Source organism: Coregonus lavaretus (assembly GCF_964263955.1).
Source record: "Coregonus lavaretus genome assembly, chromosome: 34".
Classification (NCBI taxonomy): Eukaryota; Metazoa; Chordata; class Actinopteri; order Salmoniformes; family Salmonidae; genus Coregonus; species Coregonus lavaretus.
The window spans coordinates 15896114-15923380 of NC_140021.1; the positions used below are offsets into that span (position 1 = coordinate 15896114).

The window sequence follows — 27267 nt, forward strand, 5'->3', positions numbered from 1 at the left end:
CTGGATATCTGTTTTTGTGTTTATCTATTTCAGGACTTCATTTCCCAGTGGTCTTTGGGTCAGGAGGCGGGGTCTGATGACCCCAGTGGGTCACAGATGGGTCTGGCCTGGCTCATACCACTGTGGGTGGACAGAGACCCGGAGGTAACACACTCAATGACTGTCAGCTTGTATGAGAACAAGCAAGAAAAAGAGAATGGAGAGTAAGAAGTACAAGTTATTATTGAATGGAAACAGTTTGACAAATACCGTCTGGAATTGTGGAGAGACATTCAGGCAAAAGTTCGTATTGCTTCTCTCTGCTCCAAAGTTTCTGTTATTACACCAGTGCTTCTTCCTAGACTTTCTGAGGGACACTGTGAACTCCTATGCTTGAGTTCACAAGCGCTGACGATGAAAAGCAAAGGGCAGTTTCTTCTCTTTCTTTCTCTCTATCTGTAAGTTCTCTCTATAAGTAAATGTGAAAAACTCCCTTGACAAGGAGGATCTTTTTCTGTGGATCACAGCAAATGCCAGAGTTACGGTGCAAATAACCAAGACATTTCTGGAACAGTGTCTCTGTGACTTTGGGGACACCAGGGGTGTCAGACAGGTACCTTTTTAAAAAAAATCTATCTGCTGTTGTATTCACACCCAAACTCTTGGCTCTCTCTGTCTTTTTCTCTCTGTCTTTTTCTCTCTGGCATTCTCTCTCTCTCTCTCTCTCTCTCTCTCTCTCTCTCTCTCTCTCTCTCTCTCTCTCTCTCTCTCTCTCTCTCTCTCTCTCTCTCTCTCTCTCTCTCTCTCTCTCTCTCTCTCTCTCTCTCTCTCTCTCTCTCTCTCTCTCTCTCTCTCTCTCTCTCTCTCTCTCTCTCTCTCTCTCTCTCTCTCTCACCACTATTTTAACCCTCCCCTCCTCCTCTCTCATACCCCTCTACCACCTGCTGCCCTCTCTCCCACTTTCCTTCCATCCCCTTTCCAGGTGAGGTTTGCCAGCCTGGGTGTGGGCTCTGCCCTGTCCTCTGTGCCCAGTGGATGCCAGTCTCTGAGTAGCAGCTGTCAGAATATCAGTGGAGGTCTGTGGGGAACCCTGCTCAACATCCTCCTGGACCAGCAGGAGAGCACCATGGTCCGCAGAGAGGTACTGGACACCTACATCTGTTCGCTAACCACTAAGCCATAGAGAGTTTGGGCATTGTGGTTTAAAGCAGAATGCATTATAATACTCTTAGCATGCCACGGCAGCCATGTTGGCACCTTCTGGACATATTGACCAATAACAGTTTCAGACAATGCATTTGTAAAACAGACATAGGAAAACTTTACTCCATCAACAAGTTTAAAGAAAAGTCCTTGCAGTACCGTCTAAGTGCATCTAGATGGCAGTGTTGTTGATGTTCTAGTCTCATCCTCTGTGTGTTTCTCAAGGCAGCGTTTATCCTCCAGAACCTACTGGTGATGCCCATGCCTGCCACAGCTGACCAGGTCACAGACTCTACCTGGCAGGTCAGTGGCACTTGGTTATGTTTTGTTGCGGTATGTTGTCTTAGTTATCCTGGTATTGACATACTGTAGGTTAATTACATAGTAAATACCATGTTTTCATCTCTCACTCTCTCCTCCCTCTCGCCATAGAGTCCGTGTGTCCATGATGAGTCTTCAGGTGTATGTCTGGTGGGTCTCCCAGCCCTACAGGCCCTGCTCTACCACTGTCAGTTCTTCCAGCACACTGCATTGATGGCTACATCCTGCTACAGAGGCAGGTACACCTTCGACCTGCAGCCCTCAGCCAGGGACCCCGGCCCACAGGACAGCACCACTGAAGGTACTGGGACTGCACCTGTCCATACTTCTGTCAGTCTGTCTAGCCATGAGGTTTTTCAATCAGTGATGGTTCTATGTGATGATGCCCTCCCTGTCTGTGTGTTTAGATGCAGATGACTCCCTGAGGTTGTGGAGACCTCCTAACCCTGTCCCAGTGATTCCTAGCAGGGCCTCTGGCTCCCTGTCCACCTCCAGCACTCTGGTGAGTAGAATACTGCAGGTCTGGTGGCTCAAGACCCATTCATAGACTGTATTCCTCTTAGGTTGCAGCTTAAGACTGGGTCCACTTGACCACTAGAAACAATTGTTGTGATGTAATCAGATTCTCATATTGAAGTGTTTGTGATGAATGTTTTTGTCTTCAACAGATCATACCTGGAGGCTCAGGGCTGCAATCCGCTGTACCCACCTCCCTCAACGCTACTGCGCAAGATACACCCGCTAGCAGACTGATGGCTCAAGGTGTGTGTGTGTGTCTTTGTGTATATATAGTGTAGCTAAATGTGAACAGGTTTTATATACAGATCTCAGGTAGCACCTAACCAATTAAGAGTCAGAGTTAAGGGAACCATCTCAATCACAGTTCTTCATATCAAGACCAACCATGACAGTACATTTATATATAAAAACTATGCCTCTACACACACAGATTTATGGTATGGTACATGCTTCGACCCCTATCTGTCCTGTCCATCTTTGCTCCTCTTTCCTGTGTTGTAGGTCAGTGACACAGACAACAATGTTAATATCTGCTCCCCTATTTTACTCTGTAGGTCAGAGTGACACAGACACCAGTGACTCTGTCCTCTCCCAGGACTCCAGACTGGGTGACCCCGCTCCTGACCCCACCTGTGTCATTGTGACCCCTGACCTTTTATCAGCGCTCTGCGGCCTCCTGGCCAACCTGTTAGCCGTGCTACCAGAGTTCACCCTCTCAGCCCTCACGCACAGCCAGCTCCTCCAATCACTGGCCAGGTCAGAGGTCAAATACACACTATCGCATTAGTCACACTATCCCGATTACTAGCCAAATCAAATACAATCTTTGGAGCATTGGGCATCCACAAAACTATATACAGAGCTGAAATTGTCCTGTCTGAAGGGATGGATTTAAACCCTGTTTCTGTTTCCTTTGTTTTTTAGTTTGGTGGACGCAGCAGCCATAGAGAGATGTCTGTGTGAGCTGAAGACTAACACACTACCAGGAGACCAGGAGGACATTAAACGGCAGGTAACTGGGGTTACATCATTTAGTACCAATGAATGCTTCAACGTAAGACTCACATTATCACACCTCTCCACAGCATGTTGTTGTAGTGTTACCAACACGGGTTGTGTAGGAGGGTTGGGGCCTATGAGAATCCTATACCCTGTGGTTGAGATGGTGGCAGATTGGAGAGTGATAAGAAGGGGGTGATTTCATGCTTTCACTTGGTTGGAAATATGTTGTTTCTACCCACTGATTGCTTTAATCTTTGCTCTACACTGCCTCAAGATGTGTGTCTGTGTCTCTCGTCCCCCAGGTCCTGACCCTGCTCCAGTTCCTGTCCAGCTTCTCTAAGTTCCTTAAGTCATGTTTCATTCTGAGCTCAGATCTGATTGGTCAGATGGACTTCCTGAAACCGCTACTGGCCAATCTCTTCACTGTCCTCACACTCGATACCAAGGACTTAGGTAAGAATCTCACTTTTGGGAAAGGTATGATTCTCAACAGACCTAACCATAGACAACATATGTGTACTGTCGCCATTGACTGGACATCATGGTTACCATTCTTATGGCAGGCAGCCTTACATGGCATTAAATGTCAGGCCACCTTCCAGCTGAATGTATCATAATGAAGTGGTGTTCTGTCAGAAGCTGAAGTCATAATTAAAAGTGTATTAAGATCCCCAATGGAAGCTCATAATGATCTATTCACACCTTTGTTGGTGTCTTGTTTAATGAAGGCCTCTTCAGCTTCTCAGCTCGATCTCCTGTGTGTGTGTGTGTGTGTGTGTGTGTGTGTGTGTGTGTGTGTGTGTTCGTTCTCTGGACCTCTCCTCAGACGGTGGTACCCGTGGTGTGATGTGTGTTTGCTGGACAGACGTGTTGATGCTTCTGGCTACTGTGGTGAGGAGGGATGGCTCTGCAGCGTACCCATCTGTCTCTGCTGCACTGGGGAGACGCTGGAACACATTCACAGGTATACACACACAGCTACTAATGGTGTGTCTACGTGTGTGTGTTGGACATATGCTAGGAACTCAGGGAGCATTCAGTACGTCCATCGTTCCTCCTCATCTTCCTCTGTGTCTAATGGGGCTGCAGGGAAATCTGATGATCCCTGTGAAAGATTAATGCTGAGCTGTGTGTGTGTGTGTATTTGTGATTGATTACATTGTGTGTTATGTAGGCAGAAATGCCTGAGGCGTGAATGAGTCACGCTGTCTGTGTAAAGGGATTTCAGGATTTGGTTTTACTGGGCTGCAGGATGTTGATTAATTCCTACAAAAGTAAAACATCCACTAACCCATTTCCTCTGTCTCATGGTATCTTACTGTGTGTCTCTGGGTGTGTGTGTGCTCATCCAATGTGTGTGTTAATCTGCGTCTGTATCTGTGCCTACCTCCAGCCACGTTGTCAGTGTGTGTGGACCAGTCGTTCAGTGACCCTCCCCTCCATGCGGCGGCACTACAGTTCCTGTGTGTCATCCTATCTGAGGAGGCTAAGAGACGACCCTTAGAGGTCACCACCCTGAACCCGGACCTCCATCTGACCCCTCTGTCTGAGGCCCTGAACGGCGCCTCCGGTGGACAGCTCTGTGAACTATTGCTGGAGGTAACAGAACCTGACTTGCACGTGCGCAGGCACACACACACACACACACACTTTGATTGGTCTAGAGCAGGGGTAGGCAACCCTGCTTCTGGAGTGCTGCAGGCACTTCATGTTTTTGATTTAACTGACCTGGATCACCAGGTGTGTTGAATTTAGGCAATCACTGAACTGATCAATTAGCTCAGTTGGTCAGGTGTGGTGCCTAGTTGGAGCAAAGTCCTGCAGTACCTGCTGCACTCCAGGAACAGGGTTCCCTACCCCTGGTCTAGAGCACTGGGATATTAGATGGATGAACATTTTGTCAATACTCTGTGAAAGTGTAGGTCACGTTTTGCATCACCTGTTGCATTGTCTTGTGTTGTCAGAGTTTTGAGAAGCGTGCGTTCCAGGACCCAGTGAAGAAGAAGACAGCTAAAGCCCTCATGGCTTTACTGGCCTGCAGTCCCACTGGTCAGAACCATGCTGCTAAAGGTACTGGAACACACTGGTCAGAACCATGCTGCTAAAGGTACTGGAACACACTGGTCAGAACCACACTGCTAAAGGTACTGGAACACACTGGTCATAACCACACTGCTAAAGGTACTGGAACACACTGGTCAGAACCATGCTGCTAAAGGTACTGGAACACACTGGTCAGAACCACACTGCTAAAGGTACTGGAACACACTGGTCATAACCACACTGCTAAAGGTACTGGAACACACTGGTCAGAACCACTCTGCTAAAGGTACTGGAACACACTGGTCAGAACCAAGCTGCTAAAGGTACTGGAACACACTGGTCAGAACCAAGCTGCTAAAGGTACTGGAACACACTGGTCAGAACCACTCTGCTAAAGGTACTGGAACACACTGGTCAGAACCAAGCTGCTAAAGGTACTGTAACACACTGGTCAGAACCACGCTGCTAAAGGTACTGGAACACACTGGTCAGAACCAAGCTGCTAAAGGTACTGGAACACACTGGTCAGAACCAAGCTGCTAAAGGTACTGGAACACACTGGTCAGAACCAAGCTGCTAAAGGTACTGGAACACACTGCCCAGTAGAGCTCATTAACAGTAGGATGGGAATAATACTCTAGCCTCTGCCAAGAGGTCTGTACTTATATGCAACAAGAGGCAGTGAACAAACAAGCCCTGGTCTGGCTGCTATACCCTAGGAGTTATTGTTATTATGATTGACCGCTCTCTCTCACTGTCTCGGTGTCTGTGTGTAGCTGGTTTGATAGACAGCTGTGTGGAGCAGATGAAACTGATGCACAACCACCTCCACATGGAGTCAGTCAGACCTGGCAGAGGAAGGAGGAAGGTGAGCCTTTACACACTAAACAACACCATAACATACACACTAAACAACACCATAACAACATGCTTTCATTGTCTCAGCCTTCAGATGATGTGTGCTGTGTTGTTGTAGGCCAGCGGTTCCCAAACTTGTTCCTCGGGTCCCCAAGGGGTGCACGTTTTGCTTTTTGCTCTAACACTCCTAACACTCATATCACTACACAGCTGATTCATATAATCCACGCTTGATGATGAGTAGATTTTTGAATCAGCTGTGTAGTGCTAGGGCAAAAACTCACAAAACGTGCACCAAGTTTGGGAAACCCTGGTGTAGGCTATTGGGTGATCTTGTCTTGACTGAAAATGTGTCAAATATGGGTACGGTGCTATCTGTTATTGGTTAGAGTGGATCATCAAACAAGGTCTAATGTGAGTCTTCTCCCCCACCAGGAGGAGAGCTATATGAAAGAACTTAAGATGTCTCTGGAAATTCTCAGGAACTGTCTTTACCACAACACACAATCCAAAGTGAGAACCCTGCCTTTTTAATCCGCTCCTGATAGGTTTTTAATGAAAGCCATTCTACTGGTGCTGACTGTGTCTGGAATGAGATTTGGCCCTAACGATTATGACTCTGTTGAGGTCTGAGTGTTTTTATGCTGTTAAACGTCAATGTAGAATGATTGGCTATATTGGCGGCTCTAAATTTCAAAGACCGTAATTGCAGCATCCACTCAGCAGTAGTTACATTTGCATTGATATTGGGATGGGAAAGGCCCTTAATGTATTTGTGGACTCTATACTTTACATCCTTGTGTGTTTGTATGTGCTTGGTTAGCAGAATGTGTTGACAATCACTTTACTTATGAGTGTGTCGTACTGTCAATCAGCAAAGATGATTCAATCGGGTGGATTTGTGTGTGTTTCTCCTCAGGCTGTGGCCACTGACTGTCGATTGGCTGCTGTGCTGCACGCCCTTTGGCCTTGGTTCTTATTGGATGATGCCGCTATGGAGGCGGTCCTGGAACTGCTGTGTGTCTACACAGCCAACTGTACCACAGGTTTGTGTGTGTGTGTGTTGTTCAGTGCCTGGCCCGTGCCTGCCATTTCACCAGTCTGTGGTCAGTGATCTGACTGAGTCATACACTCTCACACACACTGAGACCCATTGTCTCTCCACACACTTTGTCCCACTGTATAAGCCTAGCGCCGGCCAATAGTACTGCCACGAGCCTGCCAGCCACAATGGGAACACTCAGTGTGCTAGAGCAGGCTGCCTCGCTGCATTAAATCATTACTGTGGGTACAGTATTCTAGGCTGTGGACCAGTGGGGTATTCACAGGGGAATCACAATGCATCACTATGTCTCCTGAGGCATTGATATTCCAGTATGTGTGAAAGAGAAACAGAGGTGTGCTGTGAAACACAGGCTACACAAGTTACAGCAATACGGAGGAGAAAGAAGATAAGTTAGTGGTATTTTGTTTAGCTTTGATAAACGGCTACTACGGTTTCCTTTCATGTTCTCTAAATATGGGTGTTTGTAGAGCGACAGTTAGATTTAGAAGCTAGGGGGTTAATATGGGTGTTTGTAGAGCGACAGTTAGATTTAGAAGCTAGGGGGTTAATATGGGTGTTTGTAGAGCGGCAGTTAGATTTAGAAGCTAGGGGGTTAATATGGGTGTTTGTAGAGCGACAGTTAGATTTAGAAGCTAGGGGGTTGATATGGGTGTTTGTAGAGCGACAGTTAGATTTAGAAGCTAGGGGGTTAATATGGGTGTTTGTAGAGCGACAGTTAGATTTAGAAGCTAGGGGGTTAATATGGGTGTTTGTAGAGCGACAGTTAGATTTAGAAGCTAGGGGGTTAATATGGGTGTTTGTAGAGCGACAGTTAGATTTAGAAGCTAGGGGGTTGATATGGGTGTTTGTAGAGCGACAGTTAGATTTAGAAGCTAGGGGGTTAATATGGGTGTTTGTAGAGCGACAGTTAGATTTAGAAGCTAGGGGGTTAATATGGGTGTTTGTAGAGCGACAGTTAGATTTAGAAGCTAGGGGGTTAATATGGGTGTTTGTAGAGCCCTAGACACTGCGTCTCTGAGGTCATGGAAAGTGAACCTTTGAGCAGAGAGACAGAATGCTGTTTGTTTTGTACCTGTGGTTGTCTCTGAGATGCAACCTTTGAAATGTGTGTGTGTGTGTTTTGCTCTATGGCCACGCTTATGCTCCCGCTGTGAAGCAATACCAATCAGTCATGTTGAGCCCAGCGTTTCCTAAAGGTTAGCCTAACAACAGGTGTGTGTTCAGACTGCATGACGCCAGCCTTTAAATTAGACCTACAATACAAGCTTTCACAGACTACAAAACAATCTCTACACAATATTCTCACTTTAGGGAAGCCTGATGAAGAACATTTTGAGTAGTGAATGCTACAATATTTTTTAGAAAATATACTCAGCAAAAATATAAACGCAACGTGACAATTTCAAAGATTTTACTGAGTTACAGTTCATATAAGGAAATCAGTCTATTTAAATAAATAAAATAGGCACTAATCTATGAATTTCACATGACTGGGCAAGGGCGCAGCCATGAGTTGGCCTGGGAGGGCATAGGGCCCACCCACTGGGGAGCCAGGCCCAGCCAATCAGAATTAGTTTTTCCCCACAAAAGAGCTTTATTAGAGACAGAAATACGCCTCAGCACCCCCTCAGACGATCCCGCAGGTGAAGAAGCCGGATGTGAAGGTCCTGGGTTGGCGTGGTTACACAGGGTCTGCGGTTGTGAGGCCGGTTGGACGTACTGCCAAATTCTCTAAAACTATATAGGTGGCACCTTATGGTAGCTAAATTAACATTAAATTCTCTGGCAACAGCTCTGGTGGACATTCCTGCAGTCAGCATGCCAATTGCGCGCTCCATCAAAACTTGAGACATCTGTGGTATTGTGTTGTGTGACAGAACTACACATTTTAGAGTGGCCTTTTTATTGTCCCCAGGAAAAGGTGCACCTGTGTAATAACCATGCTGTTTAATCAGCTTATTGATATGCCACACCTGTCAGGTGGATGGATTATTTTGGCAAAGGAGAAATGCTCACTAACAATCAAATGTATTTATAAAGCCCTTTTTACATCAGCAGATGTCACAAAGTTCTAATACAGAAACCCAGCCTAAAACCCCAAACAGCAAGCAATGCTGGTCCTCCGGGAGGAGGGAGAGAATTATATTTAGCATACTTAAGTTCACACTGGACACCAGATAAGACAGGAGAATTTCACCAGATAGGACAGACTGACCCTAGCATCCACCGGCACATAGACAATTGCAGCATAGATACTGGAGGCTGAGACAGGGAGGGTCGGGGGACACTGTGACCCCACCCACTTTGCCAAAGCACAGTCCCCACACCCCTAGAGAGATATCAAAAGACCAACTTACTACCCTGAGACAAGGCTGAGTATAGCCCACGAAGATCTCCTCCGCCGCACAAGCCCGAGGGGGCACAAGAACGGACAGGAAGATCACATCAGTGACTCAACCCACTCAAGTCGAGTATAGCGCAAAAAAGCCTGGCACGATGTGAAGCACCCCTGCTAGGGACGGCATGGAAGAACACTAGTAGGCCAGTGACCCAGCCTCCGTAATAGGGTCAGAGGCAGAGAATCCCAGTGGAGAGAGGGGAGCATGCCAGGCAGAGACTGCAAGGCCGGTTCGTCACTCAAGTGCCTTGCCATTCGCCTTAGCACCCCTGGGCCAGACTACACTCAATCATAGGACCTACTGAGGAGATGATTCTTCAGTAAAGACTTAAAAGTCTCTCACATGGATAGACAGACCATTCCATAAAAATGTTGCTCTATAGGAGAAAGCCCTGCCTCCAGCTGTTTGCTTAGAGATTCTAGGGACAATAAGGAGGCCTGCATTATTTGACCGTAGCGTAAGTGTAGGTACTATATGTACGGCAGGACCAAATCGGAGAGATGAGTAGGAGCAAGTCCATGTAATGCTTTGTAGGTTAGCAGTAAAACCTTAATCAGCCCTAGTCTTAACAGGATGTCAGTGTAGAGAGTCTAGCACTGGAGTAATATGATTAAATCTTTTGGTTCTATTGAATTTTCTAGCAGAGGTATTTAGCACTATACTGAAGTTTATTTAGTGCTATATCTGAGTAGACGGCGAGTAGAGCATTGCAGTAGACTAATCTAGAAATGACAAGCATGGATTCGTTTTACTGCATCATTTTTGGACAAAACATTTCTAATTTCTTTTGCAATGTTACGAAGATGGAAAAAAGCTGCCCTTAAAGTATTCTTCATATGTTCGTCAAAAGAAAGATCAGGGTCTAGAGTAACGCCGAGGTCCTTCAGTTTTATTTGAGACGACTGTACAACCATCAAGACTAATTGTCAGATCAAACAGCAGATCTCTTTGTTTCTTGGGACCTAGAACTAGCACCTCTGTTTTGTCCGAGTTTAAAATAAAAAAATTGGCCGCCATCCACTTCCTTATGTCTGAAACACAGGCTTCCATGTTTTATCGAAATGTACAGCTGTGTGTCGTCTGCATAGCAGTGAAAGTTGACATTGTGTTTCCGAATGACATCATCAAGAGGTAGAATATTTAGTGAAAACAATAGTGGTCCTAAAACGGAACCTTGAGGAACACGACACTTACAATTGAGGACAAACCATCCACAGAGATGAACTGATATATTTCCGACAGATAATATCTAAACCAGGCAAGAACTTGTCCATGTAGACCAATTAGGGTTTCCAATCTCTCCAAAAGAATGTGGTGAGTGATGGTGTCAAAAGCGGTACTAAGGTCTAGGAGCACGAGGACAGATGCAGAGCCTTGTTCTGACTCCATTAAAAGGTAATTTACCACCTTCACGAGAACAGTCTCAGTGCTATGATGGGGTCTAAAACCAAACTGGAGTGTTTCATATACATTATTTGTCTTCTGGAAGGCAGTGAGTTGCTGCGCAACAGCTTTTTCCAAAAATGTTGAGAGGAATGGGAGATTCGATATAGGCCGATGTAGTTTTTTGGGGAGGTCACGGTTTTGCTTTTTTAGGAGATGCTTTATTACTGCCACTTTTAGTGAGTTTGGTACAGATGCGGAAGATAGGGATCTGTTTATTATGTTCAACATAGGAGGGCCAAGCACAGGTAGTAGCTCTTTCAGTTGGAATAGGGTTGAGTAGGCAGCTGGAAGGTTTAGAGGCCATGACTATGTTCTTAAATGTGTAGAGAGAAACAGGATTAAAAAACGTAAGTGTCTCCGTTGATCTTAGGTCCTGGCAGTTCTGTGCAGACTCAGGACAACTGAGTTTTGGTGAAATACGCAGATACAAAGAGGAGTCCGTAATTTGCTTTCTAATGATCATTATCTTTTTGTCGAAGTTCATGAATTCATCACTGCTGAAGTGAAGGCCATCCTCTCTTGGGGAATGCTGCTTTTTAGTTAGCTTTGCGACAGTATCAAAAATACATTTTGGATTGTTTTTATTCTCCTCAATCAGGTTGGACAAGTACGTTGATCGAGCAGCAGTGAGGGCTCTTTGATATTGCACAGTACTGTCTTTCCAAGCTAGTTGGAAGACTTCCATTTTGGTGGAGTGCCATTTCCGTTCCAATTTTCTGGAAGCTTGCTTCAGGGCGCAGGTATTTTCTGTATACTAGGGAGCTAATTTCTTGTGATAAATGTTTTTTGTTTTTAGAGGTGTGACTGCATCTAGTGTATTACGCAAGGTTCAATTTAGATCCTCAGTTAGGTGGTTAACTGATTTTTGTACTCTGACGTCCTTGGGTTGGTGGAGGGAGTCTGGAAAGGCATTTTGGAATCTTTGGGTTGTCCGAGAATTTATAGCACGGCTTTCGATAATCTTGGTTGGGGTCTGAGCAGATTATTTGTTGCGATTGCAAACGTAATAAGATGGTGGTCCGATAGTCCAGTATTATGAGGAAAAACATTTAGATCCACAATATTTATTCCACGGGACAAAATTAGATCCAGGGTATGACTGTGGCAATGCGTAAGCACATGTTGGACAAAACCCACTGAGTCGATGATGGCTCCAATAGCCATTTGGAGTGGGTCTGTGGACTTTTCCATGTGAATATTATCTGCCATGACAACAAGGTCCGATAGGAATTCAGGGAACTCGGTGAGGAATGCTGTGTATGGTCCAGGAGGCCTGTAAACACTAGCTATAAAAAGTGATTGAGTAGGCTGCATAGATTTCATGACTAGAAGCTCAAAAGACGGAAACGCAGTCTTTTTTAAAATTATTATTGACATTTGCTGTCGTAAATGTTAGCAACACCTCCGCCTTTGCAGGATGCGCGAGGGATATGGTCAGTAGTGTAACCCGGAAGAGAGGCCTCATTTAACACAGAAAATTCATCAGGCTTGAGCCATGTTTCAGTCAGGCCAATCACATCAAGGTTATGATCAGTGGTTAGTTCATTGACTGTGACTGCCTTGGAAGTGAGGGATCTAACATTAAGTAGTACTATTTTGAGATGTGAGATATTATCACAGTCTCTTTCGATAATGACAGGAATGGAGGAGGTCCATTCCTGTCATGTAAAGAAAACAAAATCTGAGAGATACGTTTTTTGTCCATATGGAACATTTCTGGGATCTTTTATTTCAGCTCATGAAACATGGGATCAACACTTTACATGTTGATTTATATTTTTGTTCAGTATAAATTATTAGTCTGTTCTAAAAACATGTATTTTTCACTTTCAGACTAGGCTGTAGATAAACAATACAAGGTTTCACAGACTCAAACGATTTTATACGCAATGTACTCAGTTTAGCGAAGCCTGATGAAGATTTAAAGTTGTGAATGCTACACAATTTATGTGAAATGTTATTATTTTGTCAAAAATACATGCATTTTCCTCGATCTGGATACTCCAACTAGGCTGTAGATATAGGCCTATACAACCCCTATAACCCATCGTCAGGCAACCAGCCCTACTCCTCGTGAGACTCTACTCTGACCAACACACCTTGTTAATACAGAACAAATACTACAGGATCTATCAGGCTTAACATCACAACCTCTACTCACCTATCATATCCTGCCTCTACACCTGTCTGTCAGTGTCAACAGTACTCTTACTTTTCTTGCTTTGTTACTTTTCTCCTCTCTCCTTCCCTTCCTCTTCTCTCTCCCCAGCCTGTAGCTCTCTGTGTTGTGGTGTGGCCCCTGGTTTGGCCTCTGGCCCCCGAGGGCCTCCAGGTGGCTCCCTGATGCACTGCGTCATGAAGCTGGCCTCTGGGATTGCCCCCGACAACAGCCCTGTCCAGCAGCTGGCCTTCTCCCTGCTGGCCAACCTGGCAATCAACAAGGACTGTAAAGGAGTCCTGCAGAAGGTAATGTACTACATTATTACCCCTATTACATTACCCTTACCACATTATCACCAAACCTGGCCACCAACAAGGACTGTAAGGGAGTCCTGCGGAAGGTAATGTACTACATTATTACCACTATTACATTACTACATTACCCTAACCACATTATCACCAAACCTGGCCCTGCAGAAGGTAATGTGATTGGAGATGGTGTCAATGTGACTACTGGTTTAAAAAGTGTCTTCACTGTAAATACTGCAAGTTGAGTCACTTGTTTTCAAAATCTTTTTAAGCTTTAACAAAGCTCCTCTCGATTTCACGTGTCTTTCTCAGTTTCAATCAAAACCTGGCTGAATCTCATTTCTCTCTCTCCCTCCAGAGTAACTTCCTGCAGCCGTTCCTGTCCCTGCCTGTCCCTAAGCCAGGCAGTAAGACGGGTCCCGGTGCCGGGGGGCTGGTGGGCTTGTGGCTGAGGCTACTCCTGAGTGTCTCCTTCGGGGAGGACGGCCAGCTGAGTGTCCTGAGGCTGACAGGAGCCCTGGACCTCCTCGCTGACCTGGCCGCTACGCAGCCCCAACGCCACCGTCACCATGGCAATGGGAGCAGGCCCATCACCATGGCGGACAACGCCCTCCTCATCCTCCACAATGTCTGTTTCAGCTCCACCAACAAACCCAAAGTACTGGCCCACGGTAGGGATGGAACTCAGGGTATACTCATGGATGTTTTTATCAGAGAGAGAGTGAGAGAGACAGGGAGAGATGTTGAGAAATGGTTTCTGTGTTTTAAATTGCACTATTCCTACCCTTGCATCACGTTTAAGGTTTACACAAAATGTAATCCGATGACATCTTAGGGGGGCTTCTTTGAATTCATATTTGTAGTTTCCAGTGGAAAGCTTTGGCTTCCTGTATGCATGTGTGAATGTAAAAGGTGGGTGTTTGATATGAAATGAAAGCTGTTACATCCTCTCTTTTGATACTTTGGCCTAAACACTGTGCTGAACTGAAAAGGAAACGATATCGGCATGTGTGAACAGAAGTAGTCTTTGTTACAACATCACACCCTGTCAAACCTGCTAATCTTTTCTAATGATGTGTCATTTTATGAATGGGAAATGAATAATACTTTATGTCCAACATTATTATATGTCTCAATTTCAATTGAATCCTCCAGAAACAACAGAACAAACCCAAATATACTAATAGAAAAAATATATATTTGTCCAGATAAGGCCATGAGGGTGCTGGTGTCCTGTCTGGAGTGTAAAGAGACTGAGGTCCGCTCTATAGGAGCCTCGGCCCTATGGGCCCTGCTCCACAACTACCAGAAGGTACACAAACATCCTTTTTAGAATCATAAGAGCTCATTATATGAAGTACAGCTGTCTCTAACCTGCCGTTGTGATTCCTCATCTAAGGCCAAGACCACTTTGAAGTGTCCCTCTGTCAGACTCAGGGTGGATGAAGCCTATAAAGCTGCTAAGAAAGGTATGCTTTCCACCTTTAGTCCAGACTCTGAATGTGCTGAAAATGTTAGTGTCACAGTCCTGTTGTTATTGTGCTCTATTGCCTCAATTCTTATGTGTGTGCCTATCTTTTATTGTCAGATGCAGAGAAAAAGCCTGACACCATGAACACCTACCTGTTGAAGTGCCTTGAGAACTTAACTCAGCTGCTGAATACCTGACTGACATATTGATGCCATCTAACAGAATGTAGACACCCTGAAACCTTATTTATATTTGAAGTGAATATATGAGTGCAAACTCGATACGGTAGATGTCTTTTTTTAATGTCCCTACATCTTTTCTATGATTTGTGTGATGTTTTTGTATGTTTTGTACATATTTTGGGGATTGAATCATACATTAAAGTAAATAATGATGGATGAAAAAGTCTGGCTCACTTTTATGTTTTACAACACAAGATACTATCATGATTCAGAATGACATATTCTGAACCTGATACCTTCCCTGAACCTATAAGACAACTCCAACATATACAGTGCATTTGGAAAGTATTCAGACCCCTTGACTTTTTCCACATTTTGTTATGTTACAGCCTTATTCTAAAATGGATTAAATCGTTTTTTCCATCAATCTACACACAATACCGCATAATGACAAAGCAAAATCATGTTTTTATACATTTTTTGCAAATTGTATTAAAAATAAAATACTGATATCACATTTACATAAGTATTCAGACCCTATACTCAGTACTTTGTTGAAGCCTCGAGTCTTCTTGGGTATAACGCTACACACTTGGCACACCTGTATTTGGGGAGTTTCTCCCATTCTTCTCTGCAGATCCTCTCAAGCGCTGTCAGGTTGGATGGATCTCTCTGTATTTTGCTCCGTTCATCTTTCCCTCGATCCTGACTAGTCTCCCAGTCCCTGCCACTGAAAAACATCCCCACAGCATGATGCTGCCTTGGTTTTTGCTCTGTCATGCACTGTCAACTGTGGGACTTTATATAGACAGGTGTGTGCCTTTCCTAATCATGTCCAATCAATTGAATTTACCAAAGGGGGACTCCAATCAAATTGTAGAAACATCTCAAGGATGATCAATGGAAACAGGATGCACCGGAGCTCAATTTCGAGTCTCATAGCAAAGGGTCTGATTACTTATAAAAATGTCTAATTACCTATTTTTGCTTTGTCATTATGGGGTATTGTGTGTAGATTGATATTTCATCCATTTTAGAATAAGGCTGTAATGTAACAAAATGTGGAGAAGGGGTCTGAATACTTTCCGAATGTACTGTAGCCTTGAATAAGTACAATGATACCATTTCCTCTATATGAGGCCTGTGTAGGAAAGGCTGTCATTTTCAGAGAGCGCAACAATGGTGGAACTGTGGCTGGAAACAGGAAATATCACCTCTGGTCTTGTAAACACCAATACCACCTTTCAGTCAAACACACAGCTAGCCAGAGCTACTGCAGTACTACACACAGAAAGTAGTGCTTCACACAATAATTCCCAGTAGCTAAATAGATCTTTATAATTACTAGTCAGTAGTTTACAATAAATCACTGCAACACACATCACCTCTCTGTAGTAGCCTAATAGCATAAGCTAGCAGGACTAAGCTTTCCACCCACCACTAACCCTGCATATAAAGTGTCCCTCAATGTAGAATGAGCTAACAATGGGTTAGCATGGAGTGTCCCCCCCCCCCCCCCCATGGGAATAGGGTGCCATTTGGGACAAAGTATTTTTCTGTAGAGCGAGAGACAGCTAGTAGGAAGTGCAGCCCTGTTGCCTCTGCTCTCCACTCATCTCATCAATGCAGCTTTCATTCTGCCTCAGAGGGCCAAGATGGAGGCTGTACAAAAGGACCACTGGTACTTCATGGTACTCCTCATCTTTCTCTCCAGTCTCAAAGGTATGGTTATGGCACTTTTTGTTATTTTAATGAGTAATGTTGATATATAAATATACATGTTTTGTATACTTGTACATTATGGATTATAAAGCAGAGTACTTGAAAGTTGTTGGTTTAGCTTGGTAGGCTATTTGTTGTCTTGCATTTGGTAAAAATTTAAGTTTACTGCTAAGTCTCAACATGAAACATTATTACTGAAATATTCACCCCAATGGGTTTTAGTATTTATTTAGTTGCTTGAAGATTGCATACCATGAGCTGTTAGGATTAAAACTACAAAGGCTGATTCTGTTTGACTTCTCATTGCCCTTAATCTCTATGCACGTCTCCATAACAATCAGACTGCGTTCAGACATTCTCTCTTCAACTCTTAATTAGGAGACTACAGTAACACCAACCATCTCATCAGCTTCTCAAACGTCCCTTTACTCTTACACACCCAGGACAGAGTCCATGTTAATGAGTTAGTCTTTAGACGGCCAGTGGGCAACGCTCCCTTATTACCGTTACATTTTAGTCATTTAGCAGACGTTCTTATCCAGAGCCACTTACAGTTAGTGAGTGCATACATTTTTCATACTCTTACCTTAATGGGACAAACCTGTCAGACTAGCTATCTCTCCAAGGGATTTTTTTTGTCTAGATCGAGGTCTGATTGAAGACTGACCTGTTTGATCATCAGCTATTGCCATTTCTGTTGATTTGTGTGGGCTAATATTATCCTAATTAGTGATAACCAGGGGAGAGACTCAAAAGAGGGAAATGTATGTGATGTCTGCTTCATCTTGAGCAGCTGACTACGTGATGAGGGTTCTTCTTACATGCTTTTCATTCTGCTCTATGCAGCATTTCCATGTCAATTCCAGTGATTAATTATTTTTACATTATAGTCATTTAGCAGACGCTCTTATCCAGAGCAACTTATAGTTAGTGAGTGCATACATTTTTCATACTGGCCCGCCGTGGGAAACGAACCCACAACCCTAAACCCTGGCGTTGCAAGTGACATGCTCTAGCAACTGAGCTACACAGGACCCAAATAATCTGATTACCAAAAAAAAAAATTAACTGGAGATAACCTTAGGTCAGAATTATTTTCTTGGAATGACTCATATTCCTGATGAACTGACCAGGTAAAATTAGATAATGTAACACTGTACACGTATGAAAACATGCACTCTGCCATGTCCAGTTTCTGTGCAGCAGAGAAATGGTGTTACCACGGTGAAGCTGGAGGAGGGGATGGTTCTAGGGTGTGTGTGTCCATGGGAAGGGAACCTCAGCATGGTCTCCTGGACCAAACTGATCCGGTTTGAGAAGGCCCCTGTAGCCGTGTACCACCCTGAGTACGGAGTGTCCATCTCCCAGTCCTACCAGACCAGGATCCAATTCCTGAAGACCACACCCATGGACGGCAGTATCACCATCAGTATGGTCACCCAGGAGGATGCAGGGCTCTACCACTGCTCTGTTCAAACCTTTCCTAAAGGATCCTGGGCTAGAGACATAAGGGTGGAGGTGGAGGACACAGTGACTCTAGAGGAGGGTGATGCAGGTAGTGAAGCAGGTACAGTCTAGGACTTCTTGTATATTTTCATTTAGAATATGCTGTTTACACTTGAAATAATCGCGTTTGACTAGCTAGTACCAAATGCTTTGACTCATAATCGTGATTGTTTTAATCAATCCCAGAATGTTATTACTATGCCCGTGCGACTCTCATCGATGTCTATTTATTAGTTTTATGTAATAAATCCTTTTGACAGTAACCTTCCAAATGGTAATTCATTCATAAACCTTTTTTTCCCCATATGTACTTGGAAACTAAGTGTTTATTTCTTAGGCTTCAGGAATGTGACTGAAAAAGTGTCCCAGCTCTTGGAATTTTTTTTACAAAATTAACTGATTGAATGTATAAGGGGGATATTGGCGAACAAATGCCGTGGTCAAGGCTACGACGGCGCCGGTGCAATGAGTGGAGCTTACTCAGGTGTTCAAATCAGACCGAGAGCCTGTTTCTTATGTAGGCCTAGTTCTTTGAGTTTTAGTTTAGAAAACGATCTCTCCGCAGAAGCGGCAGTTACAGGGATGGTAAAAACGGCTTGATTGCCATAGCAACATCAGGGAACATGGGCAGAAGGGAAGAGTGCTTCAAACACAGCAGTTCTGCAACATCTTTCATTGAGCCTAAAATTCTCCTTAATTGCCGGCCTCAATACGTTATGGAAAGAATGTAACTGTTTATAAAGCTCTGGTGACAGGTTGTCTGGACACTGAACAGCCAATACATTGGTAGATGAAAAATAATAATAACTGTTTGCGATTTAAGTTCATAATGGTGAACCGGCGTTTGAGTTGTGTGGTTGCGAAATCAACAGCCCCTTATCTCTGGTATATCTTAGCATGCATCATTTAACACTAAGTTTAAATTGTGTGCAGTTCAATGGACATATAATGCACAATGTCTCAGGACTGTCGGTTGGCAATACTCAGTATAGAAAACAGTCGGGCCGCAACCTGGACCTACAGGCCGTGGTGAAAACATTTGCACACAGGAGACAAGGGGAGTCTCAAATTTGATTTAGGACTAATTTAATATACCTTGAATATTGCACCCCATTTGTGTAGGCTATTAGCCAGAGTTCAACAATAGGTGGGTGAACTTATCCTCAAGCAAACTACTTTTTTCCTCACTGTTAGGCTATTTGATGTGTAATTTTTATAAAAAGTTTATAAATAACACCTAAATCGCAGCTAAAGACGGTATATATAGCTATACAATAGTACACTGCATAATGAAACAATTCCTAGTAAACTAGTGTTTTTAGCAGGGATAGACTATTATCTTTCTATCCAAGCTGGGAGAGAGCGCGAGGATGGCTCATGTCATGCAGGTCCCGGTAGCCAATGCAGGACTGCTGTATATTCAAAAAAATAAAAACATCGGTAGCTGGTTAGTATTCCGTTGTATCGAAAATTAATTTGACTATCTGCACTGTTTGAATTTCCAACTTTAATTACTGAAAAGGTAATTACATTGTCAGCAGTCTAAAAATGGCAGCATTGCGAGGCAATGTACATCACCGGGGCCAAGCTTCCTGCCATCCAGGACCTCTATACCAGGCGGTGTCAGCCATTAGACTCCTGAACATCTAATCAAATGGCTACTCAGACTATTTGCATTGCCCCCCCCCCCCCCCCCCACTCTACCTACATGTACATATTACCTCAATTACCTCGACTAACCGGTGCCCCCGCACATTGACTCGGTACCGGTACCCCCTGTATACAGCCTCGCTATTGTTATTTTTACTGCTGCTCATTATTTATGTGTTACTTTTATTTCGTATTATTTTATATTGTATTTTTTAGTGATTTATTTTGGTATTCTTTCTTAAAACTGCATTGTTGGTTAAGGGCTTGTAAGTAAGCATTTCACTGTAAGGTCTACACCTGTTGTATTCGGCGCATGTGACAAATAAAATTTGATTTGATTTGTACTGGTGTGGCTGAAATAGCCAAATCCACAAATTTGAATTGGTGTCCACATACTTTTGTATATACTGTATAGTGTATTGTCTCAGCATTTTCTGCCTTTGTTTTGTAATTTCACTGGATCACAGATGAAGGAGAAACTGACATCCACACCAGAGAACCTGAGCCTGAGGTGATCGAAGCGGACACTGAACTCATCGCAGAGAGGAGCGACAACCTGACTATGAGCTGCAACCACGAACACAACGGGACCGTGTATGAGGTCACTGTCGAGAAGCTAGGCCATGGTAGCGCCAGTGGCGTGGGCATCATGGCGGTGTGTCGGCTGGAGAATGGAGGTCTGTTTAGAGTAGACTACACCCACAGGGGGATAGTGAACTGTTCAGATAGACTGGACACCAGTCTGCAGCTCAATAACGTGGGCGAGGAAGACGGAGGGTTGTATAGATGCCTCTTCAATACGGACGCTGGGGTACAGACCACCACTGTGCTGCTGACTGTACTTAGCCCAGGTGAGAGGTCAGAGTTAAAACATTATCAGACTAATTGTAACCAGCCAAGGTCATTTCAGACATTGAACTTAATTACTAATACAGTGAAAACATGTATTTAGTTGCACAGTAACATTGAGACCTTGAAAGCCTGGGTAGAACAGTCCCCCTGTGAAAGCAACCTCATATTTCCATGACGATGATCTACACTGAACAAAAATACAAATGCAACATGTAAAGTGCTGGTCCAATGTTTTGTGAGCTGAAATAAAAGGTACCTGAACATTTCCATATGTACAAAAATATTATTTCTCTAAAATGTTGTGCACAAATTTGTTTATATCCCTGTTAGTAAGCATTTTAAACTTTGTCAAGATAATCCATCCAACTGACAGGTGTGGCATATCAAGAAGCTGATTAAATACCATAATCATTACACAGGTGCACCTTGTGCTGGGGACAAAAGGCCACTCTGAAATTTGCATTTTCTTGTTGTTGTTGTACTTTACACCCTTTTTCTCCACAATGTTGATCTTGTCTCATTGCTGCAACTCCCCAACAAGATCCTGAGGCCCATTTGTGAGGAGCATTTAAAAAAAAATAAGTATCTGTGACCAACAGATGCATATCTGTATTCCCAGTCATGTGAAATCCATAGATTAGGGCCTAATGAATTTATTTCAATTGACTGATTTCCTCAAATGAACTGTAACTCAGTAAAATCTTTGAAATTGTTGCATGTTGCATTTATATTTTTGTTTAGTATAGATCAAGATGCAACATAGAGACAAGGTATTAATTAGGCTGTGTATACACATGCAGCTCTGCTTACAATGACTTCATACACACAGTGAGTCACATAGTGACACAGGATGTGGTGAAGGCTGTTGGCGGTTTGGTACAGGTGCAAAACGGAATTACTCATATTTCGTAGGTGAGTGGTGTGTTTGGGGAGAGAGGGAGGTGTTTTAAACAAGTGTTTAGCAAACCTTTTTGTACCGTGACCGACCTAAAGAGTTTGGAGTTATCTTGTAACACACCAAGTTGACAAAAATAACGTTTCTACCCAGTCTTTAAGACACAACGGGTAAAGGAATTACACACGGCCCACCAGTCAGTCAGGACCTACCATTTTGGAAACACAGGTTAACATACAACCATCTAACGTGCTCTTTCCTCCCTCCTTCTCTCTTTTCTCCCTCCATTTCAGTTGAATTCAGCCTGTCTGAGTATCTAATCTACATCTACATTGGAGGGGGAGTGTCAGGACTCCTACTGCTGCTCTCTGTCATTGTAATACTGGTCGTGTGGCAAAGGTACAGTAAGCGTCGACTTTCTACACTCTTTCATCATGCAGAGACAATTTACAGTTATATTTACTCTAGTCTTAGCCTAGGTAAACTTAAAAAATATTCAGTGGACACATAGATTCATACTTTATTTGCAGAAGGCCCCTTTGTACCTATTGCCCCTTTACACTGTCAAGCTTTATTTGGATGTGATCTGTATGTGATACATGTAAAAGTTCCACATATTCTTACTAGTAAATACCTCTCACAGACCATGCATTAGTCATCCCAGTTAGAGGTAAATAGGCTACTGGAGATAGGTACTCATTTGTTAGAGAATAAACTTGTTGCTGTGAAATTCCAATTTCCCCCAACCTTCCTTCCCTCCCTCCATCCCTCTCCTGCACCATATGTCTGAAAGGCGGCCCACCGCTCACACTGAGTTTTAGTCGGAGAGTGTACTTTCATTTTGCTTTTTTAGCGAGGAGTGTAGGTCCTGTACTTCCAGTAGAGTGTGCCCTTTAGGAGTGTGTGTGTGTGTGTGTGTGTGTGTGTGTGTGTGGGTGTGGGTGGGGGGGGGGGGGTTAACTAATACATCCTGGCTCCTCAGAGTTCACTCATACAAATGCACAGTCCCTCAATCTTACCTTGAATTAAAACGCCTCCACATAAATACAGTAGTATGCTTCTAGACTAAAATAACCAGCTATCCTACCCATCTCTCTGACTGTCTGTCTCTCTGACTCTATCTGTATCTCTGTCTGTCTGTCTCTCTGACCCTCTATCTGTTTCTCTGTCTCTCTGACTCTCTCTGTCTCTCTGTCTGTCTGTCTCTCTGACCCTCTATCTGTTTCTCTGTCTGTCTGTCTCTCTGACCCTCTATCTGTTTCTCTGTCTGTCTGTCTCTCTGACCCTCTATCTGTTTCTCTGTCTGTCTGTCTCTCTGACCCTCTATCTGTTTCTCTGTCTGTCTGTCTCTCTGACCCTCTATCTGTTTGTCTGTCTGTCTGTCTCTCTGACCCTCTATCTGTTTCTCTGTCTCTCTGACTCTCTCTGTCTCTCTGTTTCTCTGTCTCTCTGACTCTCTCTGTCTCTCTGTCTGTCTGTCTCTCTGACTCTCTCTGTCTCTCTGTCTGTCTGTCTCTCTGACTCTCTCTGTCTCTATGTCTGTCTGTCTCTCTGACTCTCTATCTCTTCAGAAAGAAGAAGAGAAGAGAGGAGTACAGAATCAAACTGCATCCAGCTGCGAGACGGGTAAAAATATAACATTATCTCTTGTCATTTCCTAATCATGTGGATGCTAATAAAATAGCACAATATCTTGTTTCCATGTATCAGTAAGTGCTTTTCCATTAATGTGGCACTTCTCTAACATAATTTTAATATAGCTCCTAATGTCTAATGTCTTTGTAGTCCTGCAACAACTATGAGAACGTTCCTGTGTATGACAGGATGAGGAATGGGACCAATCAGAGAGGAGATAGCCCAGTGTATGCCAACATACACACCATACGTCCACACACTAAAAGGAAGAGATAGGGAGCGGTACTGTGTTACAGACCCGTCTGACCTCTATCATGCTGTAACAGTGGCACAGCAACAGTCTCCCCATTTGAACATTCATGGATTTGATATTCAACCTCTTATAGTGGTCAAAGACTGTAGGCCATAATCATTCATATAACTGCAAAGTAGGCCGGTAAACTATGTATCAGTCTGATTTACACTTTGTTTGCCCTCAATCTATGCATCTCTGTGTAATCCCTTGAAACATTGAAGGTTTGTTTAGATATACATTTGCCACTAACAACATGTAATACATTTTGTATAATATATTGTTGAAGGCTTTACATGCAGAAGTAATATAACTACCCTAACAAACTGTAATTCAAAGCTTTCTAATCACCGTCCCAGCCCCATTCAAATCCTTAGTTGTCCCTAACTCAATTGTGTGGCAATGAACAAACCAATCATGCTGTACCATCCCCTGGGAATGCTGTATTTTCCTGTTGTAGTTATGCAGATTGGGTCCTGTAGGTTCTTATGGAATGCTGTAATGTTATATTATCATGGAATTGCACTAATGTTAATTCACAAAATGATGATAGTCAATTGAAACATACTGTACTATTGTATTTTTTTTTATATCTAAGCCATAGATCAAATATTTTTTCTCTTTCTAGCTGTAGAATCTAGATGAATGCTGTGATTAGAAATTATTCTGACACTGTTGGACAAACATGCAATTCTATTCCCAGCTGAGAGTAAAATGGAGGTCTTGGGAATGAAAGATGTCTTGGGCTCTCAGCAAGAAGAGGAGGACGCAAAAAATGAAAGAATAATGGACAATTTACATTCGGAATACAGGGTTTTAGTCTTGTTCATTTATTAAGCCTACTTGTCTGCGTCGGTACAATAGGTGCTGATACTGTGTTTCTCTGTGACTTTAATGACCCCATTTGGACTAAATAAAACCTACTCTACTGTGACATGATTTGGTCTCTTCTGGGAGTGTTTGGCCGGGATTCAATCAAAGGTGTGTTGTAGACAAGGGCATTGCACTTTACTTTTAAAGGTCATTTACGCATGTGCCGACATCCGCAACACTTGCCGTGAATGCGATCTCCGCGAATGTCCGGAACATTAACTTTTAAAGCAAATTGCAATGTGCTTCTCTACAATGCGCTTTGATTGAATCCCTGCCATAGCAACTGCATTTAGCCCTGTTGCATGTTGGGTAAATCTGCACAGAAATGTATTGTCATAAAAATAAAAAATAAAAACATCTTTATACATTGCCAGCATGTACATTCAATTTATTATCTTTCGTCATCAAAAAAACATTACATATATACATTTAGCGAGTGAACAATGTAATCCTACACACAATGTATTAAAAGTGCTATTAACAAATATTACGACAAAGTAACAAAACACAAAAGCAAGTAGTGTGTGACTGTTTAGACACAAACATCAAACTAACATTGAGGTGGTAGGAATATTACCATTTTGTAATGTAGTGTAATGTACAGTGGTGTAAAGTACTTAAGTAAAAACACTTTAAAGTACTACTTAAGTCGTTTTTTGGGGGTAACTGTACTTTACTTTACTATTTATATTTTTGACAACTTTTACTTTTACTTCACTACATTCCTTAAGAAAATAATGTACTTTTTACTCCATACATGTTCCCTGACACCTAAAAGTACTTGTTACATTTTGAATGCTTAGCAGGGCAGGAAAATTGTCAAATTCACACACTTATCAAGAGAACATCCCTGGTCATCCCTACTGCCTCTGATCTGGCAGACTCACTAAACACACATGCTTCGTTTGTAAATGATGTCTGAGTGTTGGAGTGTGCCCCTGGCTATCCATATACAGTGAGGGAAAAAAGTAATTGATCCCCTGCTGATTTTGTACGTTTGTCCACTGACAAAGAAATGATCAGTCTATAATTTTAATGGTAGGTTTATTTGAACAGTGAGAGACAGAATAACAACAAAACAAAAAAATATTCGCAAATGGAAGAAACACAAAAGAACTGTCAATCTCCATCAAGGGCTTCATGCAAGATCTCACCTCGTGGAGTTGCAATGATCATGAGAACGGTGAGGAATCAGCCCAGAACTACACGGGAGGATCTTGTCAATGATCTCAAGGCAGCTGGGACCATAGTCACCAAGAAAACAATTGGTAACACACTACGCTGTGAAGGACTCAAATCCTGCAGCGCCCGCAAGGTCCCCCTGCTCAAGAAAGCACATATACAGGCCCCTCTGAAGTTTGCCAATGAACATCTGAATGATTCAGAGGAGAACTGGGTGAAAGTGTTGTGGTCAGATGAGACCAAAATGGAGCTCTTTGGCATCAACTCAACTCGCTGTGTTTGGAGGATGAGGAATGCTGCCTATGACCCCAAGAACACCATCCCCACTGTCAAACATGGAGGTGGAAACATTATGCTTTGGGGGTGTTTTTCTGCTAAGGGGACAGGACAACTTCACCGCATCAAAGGGACAATGGACGGCGCCATGTACCGTCAAATCTTGGGTGAGAACCTCCTTCCCTCAGCCAGGGCATTGAAAATGGGTCGTGGATGGGTATTCCAGCATGACAATGACCCAAAATACACGGCCAAGACAACAAAGGAGTGGCTCAAGAAGAGGCACATTAAGGTCCTTGAGTGGCCTAGCCAGTCTCCAGACCTTAATCCCATAGAAAATCTGTGGAGGGAGCTGAAGGTTCGAGTTGCCAAACGTCAGGCTCGAAACCTTAATGACTTGGAGAAGATCTGCAAAGAGGAGTGGGACAAAATCCCTCCTGAGATGTGTGCAAACCTGGTGGCCAACTGTAAGAAATGTCTGACCTCTGTGATTGCCAACAAGGGTTTTGCCACCATGTACTAAGTCATGTTTTGCAGAGGGGTCAAATACTTATTTCCCTCATTAAAATGCAAATAAAAAATCAGATCAAATATGTTTTCCCTCACTGTACTCAAAAAACAAGAAAATGGTGCTGTCTGGTTTGCTTAATATAAGGAATTTGAAATTATTTATACTTTTACTTTTGATACTAATGTATATTTTAGACATTACATTTACTTTTGATACTTAAGTATATTTAAAACCAAATACTTTTGGACTTTTACTCAAGTAGCATTTTACTGGGTGACTTTCATTTTTACTTGAGTAATTTTCTATTAAGGTATCTTTACTTTAACTCAAGTATTACAATGGCCACTTTTCCCACCACTGGTAATGTAGTACCATTGAAGACAGAAAATCTCTACTGTGTATTTCTATATTATATTCAAACAAGATGTGACTGACATAAACAGTGTGAGAAATAAATGTAAAGTGGAAAACAGCAAATGATGAATGTCACATAACTACCTGGTACTAATTTGTCTCATTACCACCGTTGTATAAATACTCCAAACAAACTAGAACTACTTTCTCTCCCTACCACATTTGTATAAATACTCATAGCAAACAAAATGGAACTACTTTCTCCCTTTACAGTTGTGTAAAATAGTCGAGATGGATTAATTACCTTAAACACAAGTGTACAGTAATGAGTTTCACACAGTTATCATTGTATCTGATAGATACTGAGAACCTTTTGTAGAAGGGCACTTTCATGTTAAGGTTAAATTGATTCACGTATAATATACAGTAATTAAATAAACAGCTAATTGTGTGCAACTGTGAGATCTAAATATATGATATTTTTTATACTGTGCCCCGGATGTTTCTGGGATTCCATATAAACATATCTACCTCTATGAAAATAAATAATCAAACTTTGAC

General features: G+C 43.0%; 2 protein-coding genes across 2 annotated transcripts in view; both read left to right on the forward strand.

Annotated features, from left to right (window-relative positions):
* rttn (rotatin) overlaps window positions 1–15176 on the forward strand; it is a 63742-nt gene extending 48566 nt beyond the window's left edge. Inside the window, exons 30-49 of the mRNA XM_084152018.1 lie at window positions 34–144; window positions 962–1120; window positions 1408–1485; window positions 1615–1804; window positions 1911–2005; window positions 2172–2265; window positions 2577–2778; window positions 2947–3034; window positions 3327–3477; window positions 3851–3988; window positions 4418–4623; window positions 4989–5094; window positions 5844–5935; window positions 6361–6438; window positions 6845–6971; window positions 13106–13302; window positions 13664–13976; window positions 14514–14617; window positions 14705–14774; window positions 14894–15176. Of these exons, the coding sequence (XP_084008144.1) occupies window positions 34–144; window positions 962–1120; window positions 1408–1485; window positions 1615–1804; window positions 1911–2005; window positions 2172–2265; window positions 2577–2778; window positions 2947–3034; window positions 3327–3477; window positions 3851–3988; window positions 4418–4623; window positions 4989–5094; window positions 5844–5935; window positions 6361–6438; window positions 6845–6971; window positions 13106–13302; window positions 13664–13976; window positions 14514–14617; window positions 14705–14774; window positions 14894–14973 (2679 nt within the window). The 3' untranslated portion in view covers window positions 14974–15176. The remainder of the gene's footprint in view (window positions 1–33; window positions 145–961; window positions 1121–1407; window positions 1486–1614; window positions 1805–1910; window positions 2006–2171; window positions 2266–2576; window positions 2779–2946; window positions 3035–3326; window positions 3478–3850; window positions 3989–4417; window positions 4624–4988; window positions 5095–5843; window positions 5936–6360; window positions 6439–6844; window positions 6972–13105; window positions 13303–13663; window positions 13977–14513; window positions 14618–14704; window positions 14775–14893) is intronic.
* A 1413-nt stretch (window positions 15177–16589) lies between these two features.
* Window positions 16590–24442, forward strand: cd226 (CD226 molecule). The gene is made up of 6 exons (XM_084151977.1): window positions 16590–16680; window positions 17873–18247; window positions 20304–20687; window positions 21877–21982; window positions 23155–23209; window positions 23369–24442. The coding sequence occupies exons 1-6, from the start codon at window positions 16614–16616 to the stop codon at window positions 23492–23494; spliced, it is 1113 nt and encodes a 370-aa protein (XP_084008103.1). The 5' UTR covers window positions 16590–16613; the 3' UTR covers window positions 23495–24442.
* Window positions 24443–27267: the final 2825 nt, after the last annotated feature.